This window comes from Mus caroli, chromosome 10 (genome assembly GCF_900094665.2).
Source record: "Mus caroli chromosome 10, CAROLI_EIJ_v1.1, whole genome shotgun sequence".
Classification (NCBI taxonomy): Eukaryota; Metazoa; Chordata; class Mammalia; order Rodentia; family Muridae; genus Mus; species Mus caroli.
The window spans coordinates 4242978-4264337 of record NC_034579.1 but is presented as its reverse complement, the minus strand read 5'-3'; the positions used below and the strand labels follow the sequence as shown (position 1 = coordinate 4264337).

At 43.6% G+C, this 21360-nt stretch overlaps 4 protein-coding genes across 5 annotated transcripts in view; 2 read left to right on the top strand and 2 right to left on the bottom strand.

Moving 5' to 3' along the window:
• The window catches only part of Lats1 (large tumor suppressor kinase 1), a 32685-nt gene extending 18579 nt beyond the window's left edge, over positions 1 to 14106 (bottom strand). The window contains exons 1-2 of the mRNA XM_021175019.2: positions 13866 to 14106; positions 2653 to 3133 (exon numbers count right to left, since the gene is read on the bottom strand). Coding sequence (XP_021030678.1) covers positions 2653 to 3000 — 348 coding nt within the window. The 5' untranslated portion in view covers positions 3001 to 3133; positions 13866 to 14106. The remainder of the gene's footprint in view (positions 1 to 2652; positions 3134 to 13865) is intronic.
• On the top strand, positions 10349 to 15397 carry LOC115032147 (serine/arginine repetitive matrix protein 2-like). Its single transcript, XM_029482622.1, has 3 exons — positions 10349 to 10392; positions 13551 to 13877; positions 13983 to 15397. Exons 1-3 carry the CDS (start codon positions 10349 to 10351, stop codon positions 14437 to 14439), a joined length of 828 nt encoding a protein of 275 aa, XP_029338482.1. The 3' UTR covers positions 14440 to 15397.
• Pcmt1 (protein-L-isoaspartate (D-aspartate) O-methyltransferase) overlaps positions 14196 to 21360 on the top strand; it is a 48272-nt gene continuing 41107 nt past the window's right edge. Inside the window, exon 1 of one of the 2 annotated variants that reach the window (XM_029482903.1) lies at positions 14196 to 14284. The gene's annotated coding sequence lies outside the window, so the exon portion shown is untranslated. Of the gene's footprint in view, positions 14285 to 14353; positions 14420 to 21360 lie in introns of those variants that run through there. The other variant, XM_029482905.1, reaches the window with a different exon arrangement.
• Nup43 (nucleoporin 43) overlaps positions 16483 to 21360 on the bottom strand; it is an 11886-nt gene continuing 7008 nt past the window's right edge. The window contains exons 6-8 of the mRNA XM_021173624.1: positions 20446 to 20597; positions 18935 to 19057; positions 16483 to 16810 (exon numbers count right to left, since the gene is read on the bottom strand). Coding sequence (XP_021029283.1) covers positions 16581 to 16810; positions 18935 to 19057; positions 20446 to 20597 — 505 coding nt within the window. The 3' untranslated portion in view covers positions 16483 to 16580. The remainder of the gene's footprint in view (positions 16811 to 18934; positions 19058 to 20445; positions 20598 to 21360) is intronic.

Below are 21360 nucleotides of genomic sequence, written 5' to 3'. Positions count from 1 at the left end.
GAAGGGAGGGGAGGGGAAGGGAGGGGAGGGGAGGGGAGGAGAAGAGAAGATTGGGCATAATAGCATAAACCTATAATCCCATTATTTGGGAGGCTGAGGCAGGGGAATGGTGAAGCTGAGTTGAAGCTCAACTAGACAGAGTTCCACACTAATCTAAGCTATACAATACGACCCTGTTATAAAAACCAGACAAAAACCAACCAACCAACCAACCAACCAACCAACCAACCAACTATGTTGCCTAGTTTTATGTCAACTTGACACAAAGCAGAGTCATTCAGGAAGAGGGGAAGCTCAATTGGAAAATGCCCCAGTAGACTGGCCTGCGGTAGCAGCATTTCATCCACTCACGGGAGAGGGCCTAGCTCACTCTAAGATGCTACGTTGGACAGGTGAGGGGATCCTGAGTGCTCTAAGAAAGCAAGCTGAGACAGCTCTGAGGAGCAAGTCAGAAAGCAGCAGTCATTCACAACTTCTGCTCCACTCCTACCTCCAGTTCCTGCTCTGAGCTCCTGCCTCCGCTTTCTGAGTGGTAGACTTATAAATGTTAGGGTGAAATGAGTCCTTTTCTCTCCAGATTGCTTTTTCAGTTATGATGTTTTATCATAGCAAAAGAAACCACAACTAAAACAGAAAACTGGCACCAGGTTCATGGGATATTGCTGAGACAAGATCTGACCAAGTCTTACCCCTCAATCTTAGGGAGGACTATAGAAAGACTGGAATTCTGGGTAAGATGAGCCATGGAGAAAAGCTCGTCATAGCTTATGAACTGCCATGGTGACCTGGAAGATAATGCTGGGACTTAAAATATCTGTGATTAAGAAAAGACCAGCATCACTGAGGGAAACTATTCTAGGGAGTGCTTCCTCGGGATAAGTACACAGAACCTGTGGTCCACAGGGAGCCAAGGACTGACCTTGTGCTAAGAGCCAAACTCGGCAATGTGTGAGTTTCCCAGGTGGTGTTAGTGTTGAAGGTGTGTTGGAGTAGCTGAGGCTTTGTACTGTGAGAGGCCAGGAAGGTCAGTCGTGAATGTGCAGCTTTACTTAAAGTAGAAGCCCCAGGAATTTGAAGAGGACATGGAGAGAAGTTGAAGCTTGACACCAAGCAGCAGAGTTAGAGTCCCTGAAAAGTGCCCAGAATATGTAGCCAGTTACACTGGAGACCCAAACACTTTGAAGATGCCAGCGTTAACTGGATGACTGCCAAGGACAGTAGTTGCTGGGGAGTGGGGCCAGCCTGAACCTAGGGGACAAGCTACATGCAGTGTGGATGGCAGAGCTAGAGAAGTGCCATGCCAAGGCCCCAGGAGCCCAGAGACTCATGAGTAGGATCTCACACAATAAGCACTGGACTGTTTTTATACTGCTGAGCTTTGGTTTGGTTTTGATCTGACTGCAACTCTGCCCTGAGCCTTCCTTTTTTGAAATTAAAAAGTATGTAAGTTATTTTTTATTTTACAAGAGCCCACAGCTCTTCCAGAACTTACAATCCTCCTAGCTCACGTGCTCCCAGAGCTAGCACGCGTCACTGTGCCTGGCTGTGGCTCCTGACCAGTTACCATTAGTTACATCTTACAGAGCGCATTTTAACACTGAACCTGTGAGTGTGAGTATTTGCCTGAGTGAGAGGCCAGACGGTAAGGAATCTTGAAACTCGAGTTATATAGATGGTGGTAAGCATCCATGTAGGTGCTAGGAATCGAACTTGGGGCCTCCACGAGTGCAGTCAATGCTCCTAACCTGTGAGCCATGGTCTGTACACAACTTATTTTTATCTAAAATAATCACAAAGTATGTTGCTATGAGAAACAAATTTTACTAATAAACAAAATGTGATTAACTATGTTATGAAAAAGTTTCACAAGAAGATCTGGAATAGACAGTAAGGACTTGGTTTTCTTTTTTTTTTTGGTTTTTGGAGACAGGGTTTCTCTGTGTAGCCCTGGCTGTCCTGGAACTCACTCTGTAGACCAGGCTGGCCTCGAACTCAGAAATCCGCCTGCCTCTGCCTCCCGAGTGCTGGGATTAAAGGCGTGCGCCACCACGCCCGGCTTAGGACTTGGTTTTCTTAACCTGAACTAAAATGTAATAGTTTGGGGGAATTTAAAACTAGATCTGAATGATATAAATATTCTTCTTAGTTACTGCCACTCTCTCCCTACGATGAATCTAGACTTCACAGCCATGGCGCTCTCACTCTCAACACCAGCTGAGATCAGTGTCTATATCTCAGGCTGCGACCAAGCCCGCCCGTCCATCCTCACTTGCCCAAGCCCGCCCGTCCATCCTCACTTGCCCAAGCCCGTCCATCCTCACTTGCCCAAGCCCGTCCGTCCATCCTCACTTGCAGCCTCCCTCAACTGCATCTCCACTCTGGTTTCATGACCTCACCAACAGAAACTCCAGGATTTGGGGATAGCACAGAAGAAACTAAAGAAATAACAACCATTCCGTTATACTAATTAGTAAGATTATTACTGTAGTAGTATGCTTTGTTAATGGAACACACACATTTAAATGTACAGTTAAGTCCTCTCAAAAGAAACGCCCTTATGAGCTCTCCTTGAAGTTGTTTGCCTCACAGAATAAGAAAAACCATTTGTGATGGTGTTTGTTTGTTTTTATTTTTGTTTTTAAAAGTTCTTACCTCATCAAAGCCAGCAGCCTGCAAATCCTGAAACATCTGTGGATTAACTTCTGAAGGGCTCCGGGAAGAACTTGTTTCATTTGCAAATGGTAGTAGAGAGTTTCGAATTTCTTGCAAGGCTTTATGATGTGTGCCAAATTTGGGTGGATTTCTCACCTGCCTGGGATCTTCAGTCGACATCTTATTCAGGTTATGCTCGGCCTTCGAAGCATCAGATGGTTTTGATAAATTCCTCAGGGATTCTCGGATCTCCTGCAGCATCTGTCGGCTGCTGCCAGGGTAGTTGCTGGCAGGAAAGGTCTTAGGCCTCATCTGTCTGTACCCTTCTGGCTTTTCACCCCTCTTCATGAAAGCATCTATATGTGGCCCCTGCAAAGTACTTCTTCAGGAGCTAACTCAAAGACTCGGAGCTTCCTTCTGAGCCAAGGTGAAAGGGGAAGTCCCAGGAATGTTAAAATCCTTTACAGTGGAAGTAACTAACCTAGGAAAGAAAATACACAGCTAGAGTTATTAATGAAGCAGTTCGTTGTATTAGGGAAACCCCACTGCTATGGGAGTTACTAGCTCAGACTTCATGACATAGTACTATAGGACCAAGGTAAGTTACTACACCTCTTTGTGCCTATTTCCTAGTTTCTAAAGTGGATTTACAATATTCTAGCCGGACAGTGGTGGCGCATTCCTTTAATCTCAGCACTTGGGAGGCAGAGGCAGGATTTCTGAGTTCGAGGCCAGCCTGGTCTACAAAGTAAGTTCCAGGACAGCCAGAGCTATACAGAGAAACCCTGTCTCAAAAAAAACCAAAAATCAAAAACCAGTATTTCTAACTAGCAGCGTTTGAGATAAACAAATAAACAGACCTTACAAGTGTTTTAGAAAGTGAGGCTCATACAATCATAAAGGATTACTAAGTGAACCTTAAGCAACTCCCTCCTCCGACTTTAAATCTTGGAAATTAGACTTCTGTTTAAGACTTACTTACAAGGGTATTAGTTCTTTTAAAAGGGTTATACATTAGTTTTTCACAAGATTCAAAACCTATGATTGGGTTTACTCCCCAGACTACAGGATGTGAGTAGGAATATCTATAACCTGGGGTTATAACCCAGGCTCAGGCTTGCAGTAAATGCCTTTTCTGGAAGAGCCATTTCAATGGCCCCCAGTTATTTTTAATAAATACGTTGCAGCAGAGGTTGCATTCACACAGTACCTCCTGTCTTCCTGGGCAACTCCAACAAAAGTCTTTTGAACAGGGGTCACATGTCTCAGTTTTGAACTAAGGCAATTAAAAATTTGAGTGCATTCCTTGCTTCAAGGATATTAACAGGATTCATTTTGAAATAGTGGGAATAAAACATGACTGGCTCCCATTAGACATGTGAGCAAGACAGAAACCTCTGTTGGATTAAACCATCAACATTTTCTTATTTTGATTTCTTTTCTTTTTAAAGATTTTAAAATATTTATTTACATGAATACACTGTAGCGGTCTTCAGACACACCAGAAGAGTGCATTGGATCCCATTACAGCTGGTTGTGAGCCACCATGTGGTTGCTGGGAATTGAACTCAGGATCTCTGGAAGATCAGCCAGTGCTCCTAACTGCTGAGCCATCTCTCCAGCCCCTTATTTTTATTTCTAAAAGACAATATTGTTATAGCTTGAATATGACACGTCCCAGGGACTTTAGGAAGTACATCCTAAATGAAGAAGGATGGGGGAACATCCGTAGAGGGCTATATTTTGTTCCAGATCCCTTTCTGTCCTCCTTACTGGCTGTCATGTGAGATGGTCTGTCATGTATCCTGGATTAAAACCTCCAAAACTATGAACCATCATATTTTTCCTCCCCTAACTTATCCAACGTAATTTGTCCCAGTGACCAATTTGGAGAGGGCCAGTCACCTGTCTCAGCATGTGAAGATGCTTGCTGTCAAGACTGATTACTGAGTTTGATCCTTAGGATCCACCCTGATATTGCGGGTGCCTCCAGGCAATCATCCCTTCAGGGGACTAAAAACACTGGGGGCTCACTTTGTAGCTAGTAACACTCTTGAGGTCTTACTTTTTATGTTGGAAGAGCATATATGCTTTGTAAGTAACCAAGTGTGTTTAAACTCAGGAACTGTTTTTCGACCCGGGTTATAAAGCACACACAAAGGCTTATTTGTGTGAAAATAGTCTTAAATTAAAATAAATAAATAAAAATCTGGGCTGGCAAGATGGCTCAGTGGGTAAGAGCACTGACTGCTCTTCCAAAGGTTGAGTTCAAATCCCAACAACCACATGGTGGCTCACAACCCCCCATAATGAGATCTGACGCCCTCTTCTGCTGAGTCTGAAGACAGCTACAGTGTACTTATGTATAACAATAAATAACTCTTTAAAAAAAAATCTAACAAAATGAGTATCAAAGAAGGGGGTTCTTTCTCTGAATGACCATATGGTTCAGAAGCCTTCGGTACTGACTTATAGGAAGAATTTAGAAATCTTTGAGGATGTAGGCATGTGATGTAAACAGAGCCCAAGGGGCGACTCTGACCCAAAGGCAAAACCAGAACAGTAGGAGAAGCACAGGTAGGAAAGGCTGTGCTCACGAGATTTCAGACAGGGACAGGAACTCGACGGAGAACTGAACAGACGGTCAACAGGCTGCATTCTGGCCCAGACTGTGTCCTGAGCAATGTCAGTTGGAATGAATGGAAAGGTGATGCATTCATCAGTTTACAGGAGAAAGTCCCACTGGATTTCACACTATGGCTTGGTTATTGCTGGCTTCCTTGGCCAGACTTAGTATGAGAAAATTTGAAAAAAAAAAAAAAAAAAAAAAAAAAAAATATAAAAAAAAAAAAAAAAAAAAAAAAAAAGGTGTAGTTTGGCTAGAAAAGGGAAGTAGTTTTAGACAATAATGATATGGTTATGAGTTGGCACTAAAAACACTGAGCCAGGCAGTGGTGGCGCACACCTTTAGTCCTAGCATTTGGGAAGCAGAGGCAGGCAGATCTCTGAGTTTGAGGCCAGCCTGGTCTACAGAGCAAGTTCCAGGAGAGCTCTAGCAGAGGTGTGGTTTTGCCAGCTGCAGATAGTTTCTGTGATTTTGTGCCACTTGGAATTCTGGAAACTTTTCAGAGGTTATATAAATGCTAGAGCCCCATAGGTGGGGTTTCTGGTCGTTCAGGAGGTTGATTGCAGTTTGTTAGTAGTAGTGTGTAGGAAATAAGAAGAAAGAAATTATACTCAGAGCTCTCTCTCCCCTCAATTCTTTTTTCTCTCCTATTGAGTGATAAGGGGTGAACCTGGGAGGGGTGGGAAGATAAAGGGTACCAAAAAGACCATAGGAGACTTTTAGGTTTTTTGGTTTTTTTCTCCCAACTCTCACCCCTGAAACAGAGTTTCTCTGTGTAGCTCTGGTCATTTTGGAACTTGCTCTGTAGACCAGGCTGGCCTCAAACTCAGAGATCAACCTGCCTTTGGCTCCTAAGTGCTGGGATTAAAGGCCTGTTCCACCATCTCCTGATGAGGGTTTTTTGTTTTTTTTCCTAAAAAAAAAAAAGGTTAAAATTATAGACACTATGGACATACAGCATTTTGAAATAAACACAAGCCTCTGGGGCTGGAGTGGGGAACGCCTCTAGAGGCTCACTCATTAAAGCCCATGTGCCTAGCTGGTGACTTCTATTTTGGGAGGTTCCAGAAACTTAAGGCAGTAGAGCTTAGCTGGAAGAAGTCAGTTACCTAGCTTTGTCCTTGTAGCTGCAGCTGTTCCCAGCCCCTCTCTACCTCTACCTCTTCCTAGCTGTCATGATGTTTAATGTTTTGCCATGTCCTTATTAAGTTGGACTAAGACCTCTGAAAATGTAAGCCATAATGTATTTTAACTCCTCTGTTTATCTGAGGTATGTTATCAGAAATCAAAGTGTATCACAAGTATTAATAATAATGTGGAAAATAAAGATTGCCTAAATAAGAACAAGAACAAACTATTGAAAACTTGCCATAAGGAGAGAGTCAGCCAATATGACTGTACAGAGATAAATAGGCATCAGGAATGAAAAAAAATCATAGGAGGAAAAGAAGGGGAGCGGAGAGAAGGCTCAGTGGGTAACATCACTTGCAGCTCTTTCAGAGGACTGGGCTTCATCAGTTCCCAGCACCCACATGGTGCTTCACAGCCATCCCTAACTCCAGTGCCAGGGGCTCTGACACCCTTTCTGGGTTCTATGCATGTACATATTATGCAAGAAAAACACTCCTACACATAAAATAAATCTATTTTTTTTTTTTTTTTTTTTTTTTTTGGTTTTTCGAGACAGGGTTTCTCTATGTAGCCTTGGCTGTCCTGGAACTCACTTTGTAGACCAGGCTGGCCTCGAACTCAGAAATCCGCCTGCCTCTGCCTCCCGAGTGCTGGGATTAAAGGCGTGCGCCACCACGCCCGGCAATAAATCTATTTTTAAATACAAGAAGACTTAAGGTAAACTCTTTTTTTTGTTGGTGTTTGTTTGTTTGTTTGTTTGTTTGAGACAGGGTTTCTATGTGTAGCCCTGGCTGGCCTCGAACTCAGAAATCCGCCTGCCCCTGCCTCCCAAGTGCGCCACCACGCTGGGCAGGCGGCTTTAGGTAAACTCTAATTGTAAGTCATTAGCAAGAGGAAGAGGCTAGTTAAAAGTAGGCTTCTTGTGTGGTTAGCTTGAGGAGTATACCTGACTCTTAAAAACTGGCTCTGCATTAGAAGTAGGCTCAAAAATTAAAGAAGCTAAGATATGCATGGTGGCTCTCAGCGGGAAGCCCAGCTCTTAGGGAGCGGAGACTGGAGGTCAGCTTGAACCTCCAGCTACAGTAGTTAGAATCCTAGTATTCTATATAACCCTGCCACTGTTGTTTGTATATTTGTTATCTGATTATAAGGTAATGCTGGAGGCTAGGAAAACAGAGAACTGTTTCATAGTTACAAAATATTTCAACAAGCCACAGTTTGGTACCAGGCATTGTGGGGCATACCCGTAACCCCACAGCTGGGAGGCTGCAGCACCATTCCCAATTCTGACCCAGCCTGGTCTACATAATACCCTGTCAGAAACAAAATATCTGCTGCTTGTTAAAGCTAACAAGATGACAAAGAACCTTACCTTATAGTCCTATGGAAAGATTAGAAGAGACTCTTAGAAGATCATATCCACAGCTATTGGCTAATTGATAATGTCATATACCATATATTGATCTTTCAACCAACAAAAGGCAGTGTCTAAGACAGTACTCCTAATGCTAAAAAACAAAACCCCTATCACCAGGTGATGCCATCTCACCACGCATCAGTCTCGTCTGTGGTGATAATGTAAACACACTACTGTGCTGACAACTGTACAAAATGATGACACACAATTATGTTCAGTATGTACTATTCGGCAATAAAGAGAAAAGGCTATGTTATTGGGTTCTGTATTTAGCATGCTTATCACTAGAGTATACTTGGTAGGGATTAAGTGAAGTCCTGAGTGGATATGTGCTGTTGACATGGGCACTGCCATGTGAAGGACCAATGCCCCAAACATGTAGGTGTGGTAACACTTTCCCTAGATGAGGCTCAGAGGGATGGGGTAAAGCATCCCTTGGGTTTGTGTATCATGTTGACAGTGTGCACAGAAAAATGTCCACCATGGGCCCCAGCCCCACCCCAGAAATGTTTACAGCCTGAAGGATGCTCCCCTCCCCTATAGGTGCTGCTTTTAAGATTGGCTAAACCTGTCTTCTTGTTCAGTTGTATACCACAAATCCGACTCCTATTCAACTGTATATAATAAACAAACACTGAGCTTCTGGGGGTACTTCAGCTTCTCGGAGAGCCCAGACCACCAAATGTCAGATTTCTGTGACTCAGTGCGCATCCTTTCTAATTCCCTCACTGGCCCCTCATCACCCTTTAGTGGGGTTCCTGGACCCAAGCTGTGCAAGGATGTGGCACTTATTAAAACCAAAGTTTATGCCAAGGGCCAAGCATGATGTCTCCGCAGAAATGGTGCTTGCCACCACATCTAAAGAGCTGAGTTCAACCCCTAGAACCCCTGGGGTAGAACCAGCTCCCACAAGTTGTCCTCTAATCTCCACATTTGCCTGTAGCAAGAGCACACAAATAAATGCAAAATAAGCAAACAAAAGCTCCACTACTATGCCAGGTGATGCCCTCATATAACTTGTGTTTATGATCTCTCCTGAGATCTAGACCAATCTGAGCTACAGAGAACCTGTCTCAAAATAAAACAAATGGGGTGGCGATATCAACTAGTAGAATGCTGGCCTAGAAAAGGCCTAGGTTCTCTCTCCAGCACTAGATTAAACTGGATGTGATGGTACTTTGTTCTGAAATCCTAGTACCTAGCACCTGGGAGATAGAGACAACAGGATCAGAAATTCAAGGTTAACTTTGGCTACGTAGGATAAGTAGGGCCAGACGAAATGAGACCCTGCCTTAAAAAATAAAATGAAGTAATAGTTGGTGAAGTGCTTGTCTAGCAAGCATCTAGCCCTGGATTTAAATCCCTAGCATCATATAAAGCAAGTAGAATAGTGCACACCTGTAATACAAGTCCAAGGACATCCTTAGCTACATAGTAAGTTCAAGATAAGTCCATGCTATCTATGTAAGACTGGCAGCCTCAATTACATGACTATTCTAGTTCTCAGAATGGGGGAAGTCAATGGATGCTCATTAATTATGCTTTATAGTTTACATACATACAACAAAGTCAGTTAATAAAAATATACTACAAGCCAGACAGACACAGAACTAGAAAGCTGAAGGAAATAGGAGCATGAGTTCTAGGCCAGCCTGAGTTACACGGCAAGATCATGCCTCAAACAAAAGAAATCACCTCCACCAATCCTGCAATAAGCATTTTGTGCACACAGTGCTGAGTACTCCTTAAGGTAAATTCTGAGAAGCAGAATTGCTGAGTCAAAGAACTAATGGCTGTCGGTGTCGTTCAGTGGAAAAATGCTTAGCATATGAGAGGTCCTGGGTTCTAGACCCAGCACTGCAAAAACAAACAACACTACATATATATGTTTATGAAAAGAAACACATTTAAAATCAGGGCACTGGACTGACAATATACCTCAATAGTAGAGCAATTGTCTAGCATGCTCAGAACCCCAGATTTGATCTACAAAACCACAAAAAAAAATAGTTAATAAAATTCTGGAAATGTAAGCTTATCTTTTAGGAAAGTATACAGGTTTACAACCCCTTCAACAAAGTATAGCTAATGCAGGTAATATCAAGTCTCAATAATCTTTATTACTATGATATGATAGGCAAAGAGAATCCTAAAAAGAACTCAAGGCAAAATAGCCTAACTGCATTAGCTCAAGGAACAATGGTGCCAGAATAGAATTTATAATCAACAATTCAATCAGGTTATTTTCCTATTCCATAACTATAAATGACTCCTTCCTTCATGGGCTCTTTCAACAGCACACTCCCAGGAAGAAAGTTTAGCCTTTCCACCCTAACCCTAACCCTGACACCACCCCCTCCCCTACTCCAGGGTCTCTGTGTAGCCCTGGCTGGCCTAGAGCTTCCTATGCCGAAGAGATCTGCCTGTTTTCGTCTCCAGTATGACTCTCCACTTTTCAAATGACTAGCTGTGTGACTCTGGGCAAGCTACTTAGCTTCTGTGCCTGTTTTTCATCTTCAAATATGTGCAAAAACTGGATCTATCTCAAGGTTGTTATGAACATCAAGTAAGTTCAATCGTAAGTTGTCAACAAGCACCAGACAGGCTCCCTTCAGCAGGGAAGAGTCCTGAAAATTGGCAGCCTTCCTCTTACCTTTGTATTTCAGGTCTATACTTCTTCTTCTTTTGTTTTTTAGATTTATTTATTATTCTATCTAAGTACATTTTAGCTGTCTCCAGATGCACCAGAAGAGGGCGTCAGATCTCATTACGGATGGTTGTGAGCCACCATGTGGTTGCTGGGATTTGAACTCAGGGCCTTCAGAAGAGCAGTCGGTGCTCTTAACCACTGAGCCATCTCTCCAGCCCCCAGGTCTATACTTCTATCTCTGCACTTGTACTTCACATCCTAACCAAGCCAGATTTTCTACTTTAATGACTTACTTTTCGTGTTCCTAAGAGAGCCTATGCCATATTTTTTGTAAAAATTATACTCAACGTTCAAGGCTTCATTTAAATACCTCCCCTAACAGAAAATCTCTTCAGGAGCTACTTATTACCTGAACACAAGACATATTTTACATGACTCAAACGGAATGTCTGCTTTTGTTATATTCTTATTTTTCCTAGCTCACAGATTCAGAGGATTTGATGTCTTGAGTGTTTCTTTTAATGAACAAAGAAATAGATCTAGAAGTAAAATGCCTTGCATAAGGTTATCTTGTAGGCAGCTAGACGTACTGCTAGAATGGATTCCGCATACTCTAACCTAGCACAGGGCATTTTCATCACACCAATGTTTTAAGCTTTCTAGATTACACTCAACCTTGACAGGACACTTAAAGTGCTATAGATTGAAATAAAGCTTCCATTTAAAAAAAGAATGAAAAAAAAAAAACCTTCTTCAAAAAATGTATTAAACAGAAACAAAAAGAACAACAACGACAAACTGGTACAACTACACAGTAAGATTTTAAAGCTTTACAATACACCTTTAATCCCAGAACTCCACAGGTTGAGGCAGGAGGATGCCTGTGAGTTCAAGGACAGCCTAATGTACAGTGAGTTACAGAACTAGTTGGGCTATTGCAGGAAGAACCAGTCTCAGAAACAACAAGAACAAAATTGTACTTTGGGCTGGATTAAGTTTATAAAGATAACCCGCTAAAATACTTGGTGAATAAAGATAGAATGTATTGGGCTAGAGAGATGGCTCAGTGGTTAAGAGCACTGACTGTTCTTTCAGAGGTCCTGAGTTCAAATCCCAGCAACCACATGGTGGCTCACACCCCTCTATGAGATCTGATGCCCTCTTCTGCTGTGCCTGAAGACAGTGTGCTTATATATAATAAATAAATAAATTTTTTTTTAACAGATAGAATGTATTGTTCCCTAGTAGCAGTCTTAAGTGCTAAGAGGGCAACAGTGACACATCTGTCCACTGACATTTTCTCCCAATTACTTTACAGGAATTAACTGATCAAGATGGCTCTCAGTGGTTAAGAGCACTAGATGATCTTCAGGAGGACGTTGAATCCCAACACCCATATCAGCAGATCATAATTCTCTGTAACCCGAGTCACAGAGGCTCCAACTCCTCTTCTGACTTCAGTGGCACTAGGCACACACATGGTGCACAACATACATGTAGGTAAGACCCAGAAAATACATAAGGAGGAAGGAGCCGAAGTGAAAACTGGGGCTGGGGGCGTAGGTTGGTTTGCAGAGCACTGCTGGGCTGCACACAGCCAAGGGCTGGATACCCAGCCCCACCTACAACTGGGCTTGGTGGTACGTGATTGTAATCTCAGGGGAATAAATTAATGGCCACCCTCAGGTACAAAGGAAATTCTAGGCCAGCCTGGGCCACAAAGACCCTGTCTCAAAAACAAATAACAAAGTGAAAACTGCTGAGTGAAATGGCAACTTAGTGAGACCTGTCTCAAAGAAAAAAGGGTGGAGTAGAGCTAGGCTTCCTATAAGGCCCTACCTACATACAGTGCTCAGTATGAGAAGAACAAATGGAAACTATCACTTACATTTTTATATTGATACTGAATAATTGTCATTTCTACTTGATAGTATGTATCACTAAACTTTTGTGGTATACAAAAGTCATGTAAATATCACATCTAAATGAAATAAATAATTACAGTAGGAACCTCTCAAGATTATATGTATATAGAACAAAGACTAGCATGAAAAACAGAAACTTAAATGATGAAAATAAAGCCAAATATCATACACACAGCTTAGGAGAACAAAATGACTTCTGTGAAGAGTCTCAAGTCATAATCAATAATCAGGCAGAGAAAGAGAGCGCCTTTCCCAGCCTGTGCCACTATCTAGTTTCTTGCAATAACAGCCTATAAGAGAAACACGGATTCCTCGCCTGCCTGCCTGTCCGCCTGTCTGTCTGCCTGTCTGCCTGCCTTGGAGAATCACCTCAACCATATTACCTACCTGACTACTCACTAGGTAAGAGAAAACTTTAGTTAAGGTAATAAAAACTGAAGATATCTTAGAAGAGAGCCATACCTCATGGAGAAAAATTGATTTTAAAGGACTAAAAACCTTAACATTAGCGGGGCATGGTGGCTCACAGCCCAACCCCAGAGGCGGGCAGATCCTTTTGAGTTCCAGGTCAGCATGGTCTACATATTGAGTCCCAGGCTAAGGAATACATTGTGAGACCCTGTCTTAAGAAAAGTATAATAACCTTCAATAAATAATCCATAAACTTCTGACAACCTGCATGCCAGGCATTTGGGCTAATTTCCAAACCTTGAGTGATACCATATTGTGTGAGACTGTACTTACTGCTCATCTGACTTGTAACTTCTAGAGAATACACATATTTTAAAAAGTCATATTTACAAACGGAGACAACGCCCTTAGAAAAATGATTTTTCAACTGCATTAGTCGGAGAACTGGCATAAGTCATCGGAGAGCTATTCTTTCCTTCGCTTCGACAATAAACAATCCTCCCTAACTGTCTTTCCTTCGTTTTCCAGTACTTAAAAAGCACCCGAACAAGTGACACGTCTCTCCCACCCCCTGCCACTAAGCGGTGAGCTAACAAATTGCAGCGAGCTGGAGAGGTTCCCAGGACTGCTTCAAAGGTGGACCCCGCCGGGAGGCCCGCTGCGAGGCCAAAGAAGTGAGGCCGGTTTGGTGCAATCTTGCGTGAAAAAAACCACCTTTCGCTTCTCTCCCCTCTAAAGCGGGGAGGGGTGGCTGTCGTCCCGAGCCCCCGCCCGCTCTTCCCAGGCCAGCTCGCACCTCGGAGGCCTCAGTGCCCCCGGGCTCTCCCTGCGGCGCCGGGTGCGGCCAACCTCCGCTTCCCCAGGGCAGGGCTCGGCTCGGGTCAGCGCAATCAGCCCAGTCAGGCCCGGACCCGGCCGGCTCAGCCCGCCTGGCCACAGCGGCCCCTGGACCCCCGCCAGCGGGGATGGGCGTGGGCCCGGCCGGCCACCGCCCCGCCGACAGGGACTCCAGAGGAGCGCGAGCCCCACCCGCGGCGCCGGCTCCCGACCTACCTGCAGGGGACGGTGAGGCTTCTGGACAGCCGCTGCGGGCCCGAGGGCCGGCGCCGCGGCGGCCCGGAGCCCGTCCCCCAGGGCCCCTAGCGTCGCTCCGGGTTCGGGATGGGGCAGGGCGGGGACAGACGCCGGGGGGCTGCGGCCGGCCAGCGCGGCCCGACGCGGGGTCGCGAGGACCTGGCTCTCCCCTCAGCACCAGGCCATCGCTGCCGCCGCCATTTTGCCTTCCACTCCGTGTCGCCGCCGCCGCCGCCGCCGTCCGCCGCGGGTTTCCCGGATGTGGGCATTTCCCGGCGTCGCTTGCGCGGGGGCCGAGGACTGGGGGCTTCAGGCCGCCCCGCTGGGCCCCGGAGCTAGCGCTCCGTTTGTGGCCTCCCGACCGAGACTCACTCGCTCGCCCGCTTCCCTGAGCTGGGGTGAGTGTAGCCCAGAGAGTGGAGTCTGTACTACCAGGTTCTGGCTCTGCACGGAGACGCGGGCGCGTCGCGGCGAGCGTGGATCGCACCAGGAAAGGGCGGTGAACGGCGCTCCGAGACCGCGGACGTCACGAGGCAAGATGTCTAGGGCTTGAATAAAACTCGAGTCTTCCAGAGCTGGGAGCGAATGTGGTTTTGGAACAAGCCAGATGGAGTGTTCTTAAAACTGGACCTGTGGATTTGCAGAGTTCGGTCCAGCGGATCTGCAGGAGAGGTCATTGTAGCCATAACGAGTAACGGGGCCGCTGTCAGAAGTTCAGTTTCTCTTGAAATTGAATCTGCTGTTCGGGATGCATCACTGACTTTGGTCTTTTAATGCATTGTTCTCTTTTGCGGGGGATTAGGTCCAGGTAGAGGATCTCTAGGCCGCACCGGGTGGGCCAAAACTCCCATTCTCCTACCTCACTCCACCTTTCCTAGTGCTGAGAATCTAAATGGTGCTAACCAACACTGGGCTGTCTATCCCCTGTAAATATAAACACAGTCCCCAGTTTTGCTGGTGGGTAATACATGCAATTATTATTATTATTTTTCAGATACTCTATTTTGTCCTAGACCAAAAAAGTCAGAACGTTGACATCCCAGTGTAACCAGGAATTGAACCATGCTATGCCAGTGCTCTACCACTGAGCTGTATCCTCAGAACATTTTATAGTTTTCATTGCCACTGGGCCTCACTGTTATCTGGACTGGCTTTGAACTTGTGATCCTTCAGCCTCAGTCTTCAAGGTAGCTGTGATAACAAGTCTGCTCCATGAAGCTCAGTTCTGCTTTTTTTCTGAGATACTGTATCCAAAAGTTCAACTATGAAAACCTCTGATGGTCAAATTTAGATGACAAGGAAATATTTTAATGTAGTTACTGCCACTGCTTTAGCTCTGTTGTCATAGTAAAATCCCTAATGTGGCTTCAGCCCCACTATGCTGTTGGGATCATCATCCTACAGACCAAGGTCCCTACCTTGTGCTTTGGTAGGTAGGTACAATTTTAAGAGACATATAATTCAATGGACTATGTCTGCTAATTTGAACCATTAAAAATATTTTAAGCACACGGAGCTGGAGCTGCTTCTTGAGAAGGCTAAGTCACTGCTTCAAGCCAGGGTGGAGTGAAAAGACCCTTGGGAAAGAAGCAGAGGAGTGGAGGCCAGGCCAGAGCCTAAACTCAGACCTCCAACCTGGAGTTAAGTCTGGGAGAGCACCAGCATTACCAACTTTGCAATGATGAGATGCAGTTATTTTGTAATACTTTCAACTTTTAAAAATCAGAATTACCTTTGGAATACTTTTTATATTAGGTCATTCTTAGATATTAGAAAACTATCATAATTCTAGAATGTATATTGTTCACAAGCATTGATGTGAAAACATTTGTTTTTGGAAATAAATGCATTGAAGGATGCATTGAAAAGCTGGGGAATCTTGGTATATGATCTAGGTAGTTTTCAAGAGGCAAAGCCAACATTTGCCATCCTTGAAATAGTTGAATCTCATACCGCCCTGTGTGCACAGCATCCTACCATATACCTGTTTCCTGTTGGCTCGTTTTGTGTTTTTAGTATTTTCATTTTTTCTGGAGTGTTTTTTGAATGTGTGCGCCACGGGTGCCGGGTGCCTGCGAAGGTCAAAGGAGGATGTCAGATCCCCAGGAGCTAGAGGTACAGATGGCTGAGTCACCATGTGGATGCTGGGGACTGAACCTGGGTCTTCTGCAAGACTAGCGGGTGCTTTTCTTTTGTGTTGTTTTTGTTTTTCCAGAAAGGGTTTCTCTGTGTAGCTCTTGCTGCATTGGGACTTTGCTCCAGACCAGAGGCTGGCCTTGAACTCAGAGATCCACCTACTTACCTCTGCCTTCCAAGTGCTGATTAAATTAAGGTCTACCTAGGCTAAGTAGCAAGTGCTCTTAATAACCACTGAGCTATCTCTAGCCCCTGGCTATATGGTTGGTTTTAATTCACAAAATTCTACTTGGATTCTACACTGTTGCTTATTTTGTAGAAGTGTTAAGTTAAATGAAGGCATGTATTAAACAGCACTGGTGGAACCCTCTGATGCTCTCAAGATTTTTTGTCATCAGTCATTGATCAGATTCTAATAAGTGTTGGGGGAGGAAGCAAGCAACAAGCCAACACTGGGCACTGACATTAACAAACAGTTTATTGTTTCCTTACAAATGCCACTTTCTGGTGATAAAATTTTGCACAGATGTTGAGATTGATAACTAGGTTTTTTCACTTTCATGAAAATAGTTGTCTGGTAACATAAATGGCTTCTGCATCAGTTCCACAAACAAGACAGGGACCTAAAACATCCAAACTGTTTACAGACAGAGTCCTGCTGGGAAGCAAGCTTGTGATTTCAATTCGGTCTTTGGCAGGGTCTGTGCTGAGCCAGGAACTTACTAGAGACTGGTGAACACCGGCCTGGTTACTTATGCTGTGCGACAGGAAAGTACTACTTCTTCCTCCTGTGAGAAGAAAAGAGAAGGAAAGAAGTGTTAGGACTGTCTCACGAGACACCATGTCCAAGGCAGTTTATAATGGCAAATGCTTACTGGGGCTCGGCTCCTAGTGCTTAGAGTCCATGAGGGGGCAGGACAGCAGTCAGGCCCTGGAGCAGCAGCTCAGAGTTTATGTCCTGATCCAGACTGGAGACCGAGAAACTTGAGAATGGCCTTGGCTTTGGAAACCTGTGAGCCCCACCCCTTCCCACAAGGCCACACCTCCTAACCCTTCCAAACAGTTCTACCAAATGGGGACCAATCATTCAAATATTAGCCTATGGGCTCATTCATATTCTCATTCAAACCACAAGGCTGACTCTGTACCACTAAGTATAAAGCTGCTATTGATATTTCAAAATCAACTTAATTTACTGTTGAAGCAGGCTGCAGTGGGAAGGGCGTGAATAAGCACAGATAATGAAAAGAATTCTATTGTCATGTCATCTTTTTTTGTTTTGTTCTTTGAAATGCCTCTGCCTCCCAAGTGCTGGGTTAAAGGCATGCACTACCACATTCAGTTTTTATCAGGCCATCTTAAATTGTTTTTTAAAGATTTATTTATTTATTTATTTATTTATTATATGTAAGTACACTGTAGCTGTCTTCAGACACTCTAGAAGATGGAGTCAGATCTCATTACAGATGGTTGTGAGCCACCATGTGGTTGCTGGGATTTGAACTCCGGGCCTTCGGAAGAGCAGTCGGGTGCTCTTACCCACTGAGCCATCTCACCAGCCCTTAAATTTTTTATTACACCTATTTATTGTGTGTGCATGCACAATACACACAGCCACAGCACACATGTGGAGGTCAGAAGGTGTCCTGTAGGAATCAGTTCTCTCCTCCACCACGTGAGTCCTGCCAATCAAACTCAGTTGTCAAGTTTGGTAGCAGTGCCTTCACCTACTGAAAGTCATCCTTACTCAGTGCCAGTAAATACTCAACATTTGAATGGAGAATATGGATACCAAATTTGTAGTCTTGAGGAAAAGCAGAAATTTAGTGTTCTTCATCTTTGCTTATTGTTTTAATGGAAAGTTTAACGGAAAGAGAGGTACCATAAACAACCAAAAGTAAGGAAAGAAGAACCCAAAATGTACAGAGATACAAGTTCCTCACTTGGGAGGTAGAGGACCTTTGAGTACAATGTCAGCCTGGGCTACCTAGTGAGTTCCAGGACAGCCAGGACTCCATAAAGAGTTCCTAGTTCCTAGTTCATGTGAATGAACTTCCAGGACCCAAGAGATGGCTTAGTTGTTGAGAACACATGCTATTCTTACAAAGGACCTGGGTTCAGTTCCCAGTACCCAAGACAGACAGATGACTTACAACCACCTGTAACTCCAGCTTCAGGAGATCTGATGTGGCCTCAGCTGCCAACTACACTCATATACACATTGACGAATATAAACATGCAAAAAACATAATTAAAAATAAAATGAGTCTTTCCTTTTGCATTCCCCCTTGGTTGTTTTATTTTGTATGTGTGGGTGTTTTGCCTGCATGCATGACTATTTCATGTGTGTGCCTGGTGCATGGAGACTGGAGGAAGGCATTGGATCCCCTAAAACTGGAATTACAGATGGTTGTGACTTATCATGCTGATAGTGTGAACTGAAACAGGGTCCTTTAGAGGAGCAGCCAGTGCTCTTCTTAACTGTTGAACCAACTCTCAAGCCCCTCCTCCCCTCTCATGTAGCCCTGGCTGGCCTTAAACTCTGTATAGAGCTTAGAATGGCCTTACTGCAGCTCTCAACTGCTGAGACTACACTCTCCCTAGGCCTATCTTGCCCTTTTTCTTTATCCATCTGGTCTGCTTACTCTTCTACACAATAATTTTGTGTATTCTGCCCAATTATTTCCTGTCTTATTCCACTATGGTCAGCGTTCTTAACTCCAGAGAATGTTCAAGCTAGAGATGGTGTCTGTGGTCACTGTACAGATGTGGTATACCCACATACACGCAGGCAAAACATTCCTAGGCAGAGGCAGGTAAATCTCTTTGACTTTGAGGCCAAACCTGGTCTACACAGCAAGATTCTGAGTCAACATTTAAAATATCCGAAAGCAGCACACAAGCACCTTTACCTTGGTGAAAGAGAGAAGACTTTTCAGGTGCATTTGTGGAGGCATCCCAATGCCAGAGAGACCCATCTTCAGAACACGTAAACAGATGATCTGGGTTGGATGGGTGGAAGTGAACCTCCCACACTAAAAGACAGAAGGAAATCAATTTTGTAATCCACAGAGGTTACTTTATGGCCTACCCACAAGTAGTGGCCCTTATCTAACTTCACTTATATTCTGCATCTCTTTACATTTTTTTGTTTTGTTGTTGTTTTTCGAGATAGGCATCTCTTTTGAAGCCTTTGATTTTCAACAGACTTAAAGTGTATAGGTACCCAGCTCATCTGCACAGGAATAAGACTCTCAGTTTTTATCTTCTCGTGTGATCCCAGCAGCTGTGACACAGGTTGGCCTTGAACTCTTAGTCCTCCTGCCTCTGTGACCTAGCTGCTGGGACCACACCTTCCTGGATGAACATCTCATAAACCAGGTCATGTGGCAGTACTGGTCTGATGTTTGCTTTCTTGTATTTCTATTTGAGTAAAGGCCAGAAGAGGGTGTCAGTCATCATCAACAGTGGGGAGCCACCATGTAGGTGTTGGGAATAGAACATGGATAGTTATATTAATAATATATTTTTTTAAAATAATGAAATGATAAACAAAGAGTCTTTCTTTTTTTTTTTTTTTTTTTTTTTTTTTTTTTCGAGACGGGGTTTTTCTGTGTAGCCTTGGCTGTCCTGTAGAGTACTGTAAAAGGCATCTAAACTTTTGTGGTTTATTCTCTTAAGGGGCATACAATGAGTTTGAAGGAGTAATTTTTTTTTTTTTAATTTNAGGCTGGCCTCGAACTCAGAAATCCGCCTGCCTCCGCCTCCCGAGTGCTGGGATTAAAGGCGTGCGCCACCACGCCCGGCTACAAAGAGTCTTTCTAAAAAGGAATATCAAACAAAAAGGTCAGTTGGACCTTGTGATATAGCTCAGGGACAGAGTACACCCTAAGGTCCTGGCTCATTCCCCAGTAATAGGGAATGGGAATATATTTTATCAAAGAGTGGTGGCTCATGCCTGTAACCTCAGCACATAGGAAGCTAAGGCAGGAGGACTGGTAAAGTCAAGTCTAGTTTGGTATACAGTAAAATCCAGGCTTACCTGGACTACAAAGTAAGATCCTATCTCAAAACCGCACAAAATTAATGAATTCATAAATTAGCAAATATTAAGTGATAATTTTTTACAGAACAGTCAGTAACCTGACAACATGAAGTATGGCAGTTTGGTCCATAGGTTCTAGTTTTGAGAAAAAAGAAAACACAAAACAAAAAACCTAAGGCCATCAGCTCAGTAAGATGAACGTGTAGTAGTTACTGCAGTTGTAGATATGAACGAACATTAAGGGCTTAAACAGAGGAAGAGATTATCTAGCTTATACGGGCCAGCTATTAAAAGCGCTGATGTGAAATGATCCGTACGAATCACTTCGTGCCCATGAGTAACTCACTCAATGCAAACTTTGTGTCCCACAATACTTACTTTCAGCCTCATGAGCCTTCAGTAATGACACAGGCATGGTACCTTGTCTGACATCCCAAATACTCAACATTCCATCCTGGCCACCAGTAGCTACAACATGCTGCTGGTCTGGATGTCTGTCAACACAGTGGAGTGGCACTCGGTCACCAGTCCTTAAGGAAGACAGAACAATATCAAAAGATACAGTAAAAAACAATTTATCTTTGCCTAATAAGAAACATTTCATTCTACTAACTAAATGATAAATAGTTATGTGGCTGGAGATACTAAATCTTAGTGAAAACAAAAAATTTCAACTAAATGGTAAATATATTTATGAGTAATAAAAGTTTAGAATTTAAGGCTACAGTTACTCATTGTTCACTCTGGAAACACAGGAGGCAAAATAACATAATGGTAAGATGTGTAAGAAAGATTTCTATTAAAAAGTATGTGTCAAGCAAGAGAGCTGGCTCAGTAGTTCTGGGCAGGTGCTGCTCCAGAGCACCCAAGTTCATGCACACGTATCAGTGGCTCCCAGTCACCTGTCAGCCCAGTTCCAGGAGTATCCTATAAACCTGGCCTGTGGGTACCTGCAATCGCATGCACATAGCTAAGCCACACCAATACATAGTGTAACTACAATTTAGAAGTGAAAATAAGTACCAATTGAAGCAGCCATTCTTTATGCCTATATTAATTAGTTCATATAATTTTTTTTCTAGTCTGATAGTACATTCTAGTTTCTTAAGAAAGCAGCAAAGATTACACATCTAGAAAGCTCTGGAAAAATGACCCTGAATTGTATTTTATCTGCAATCACATCTACAGTGTATTTAAGATCCTCTATCATATAATCATTTGATAAAAAGAAACAAGTTCTCTGTTAAACAATATATACTTCAAAGACATCAAGTTCTCTTTTTTTTTTTTTTT

Coding starts and splice junctions, on each gene's coding strand:
- LOC115032147 (XM_029482622.1), top strand. CDS start 10,349: ATGTGCAAAAACTGGATCTATCTCAAGGTTGTTATGAACATCAA. Junction 10,393..13,550: donor AAGGTTGTTATGAACATCAA/GTAAGTTCAATC, acceptor TCCCCTCTAAAG/CGGGGAGGGGTGGCTGTCGT. Junction 13,878..13,982: donor CGACCTACCTGCAGGGGACG/GTGAGGCTTCTG, acceptor GGGATGGGGCAG/GGCGGGGACAGACGCCGGGG.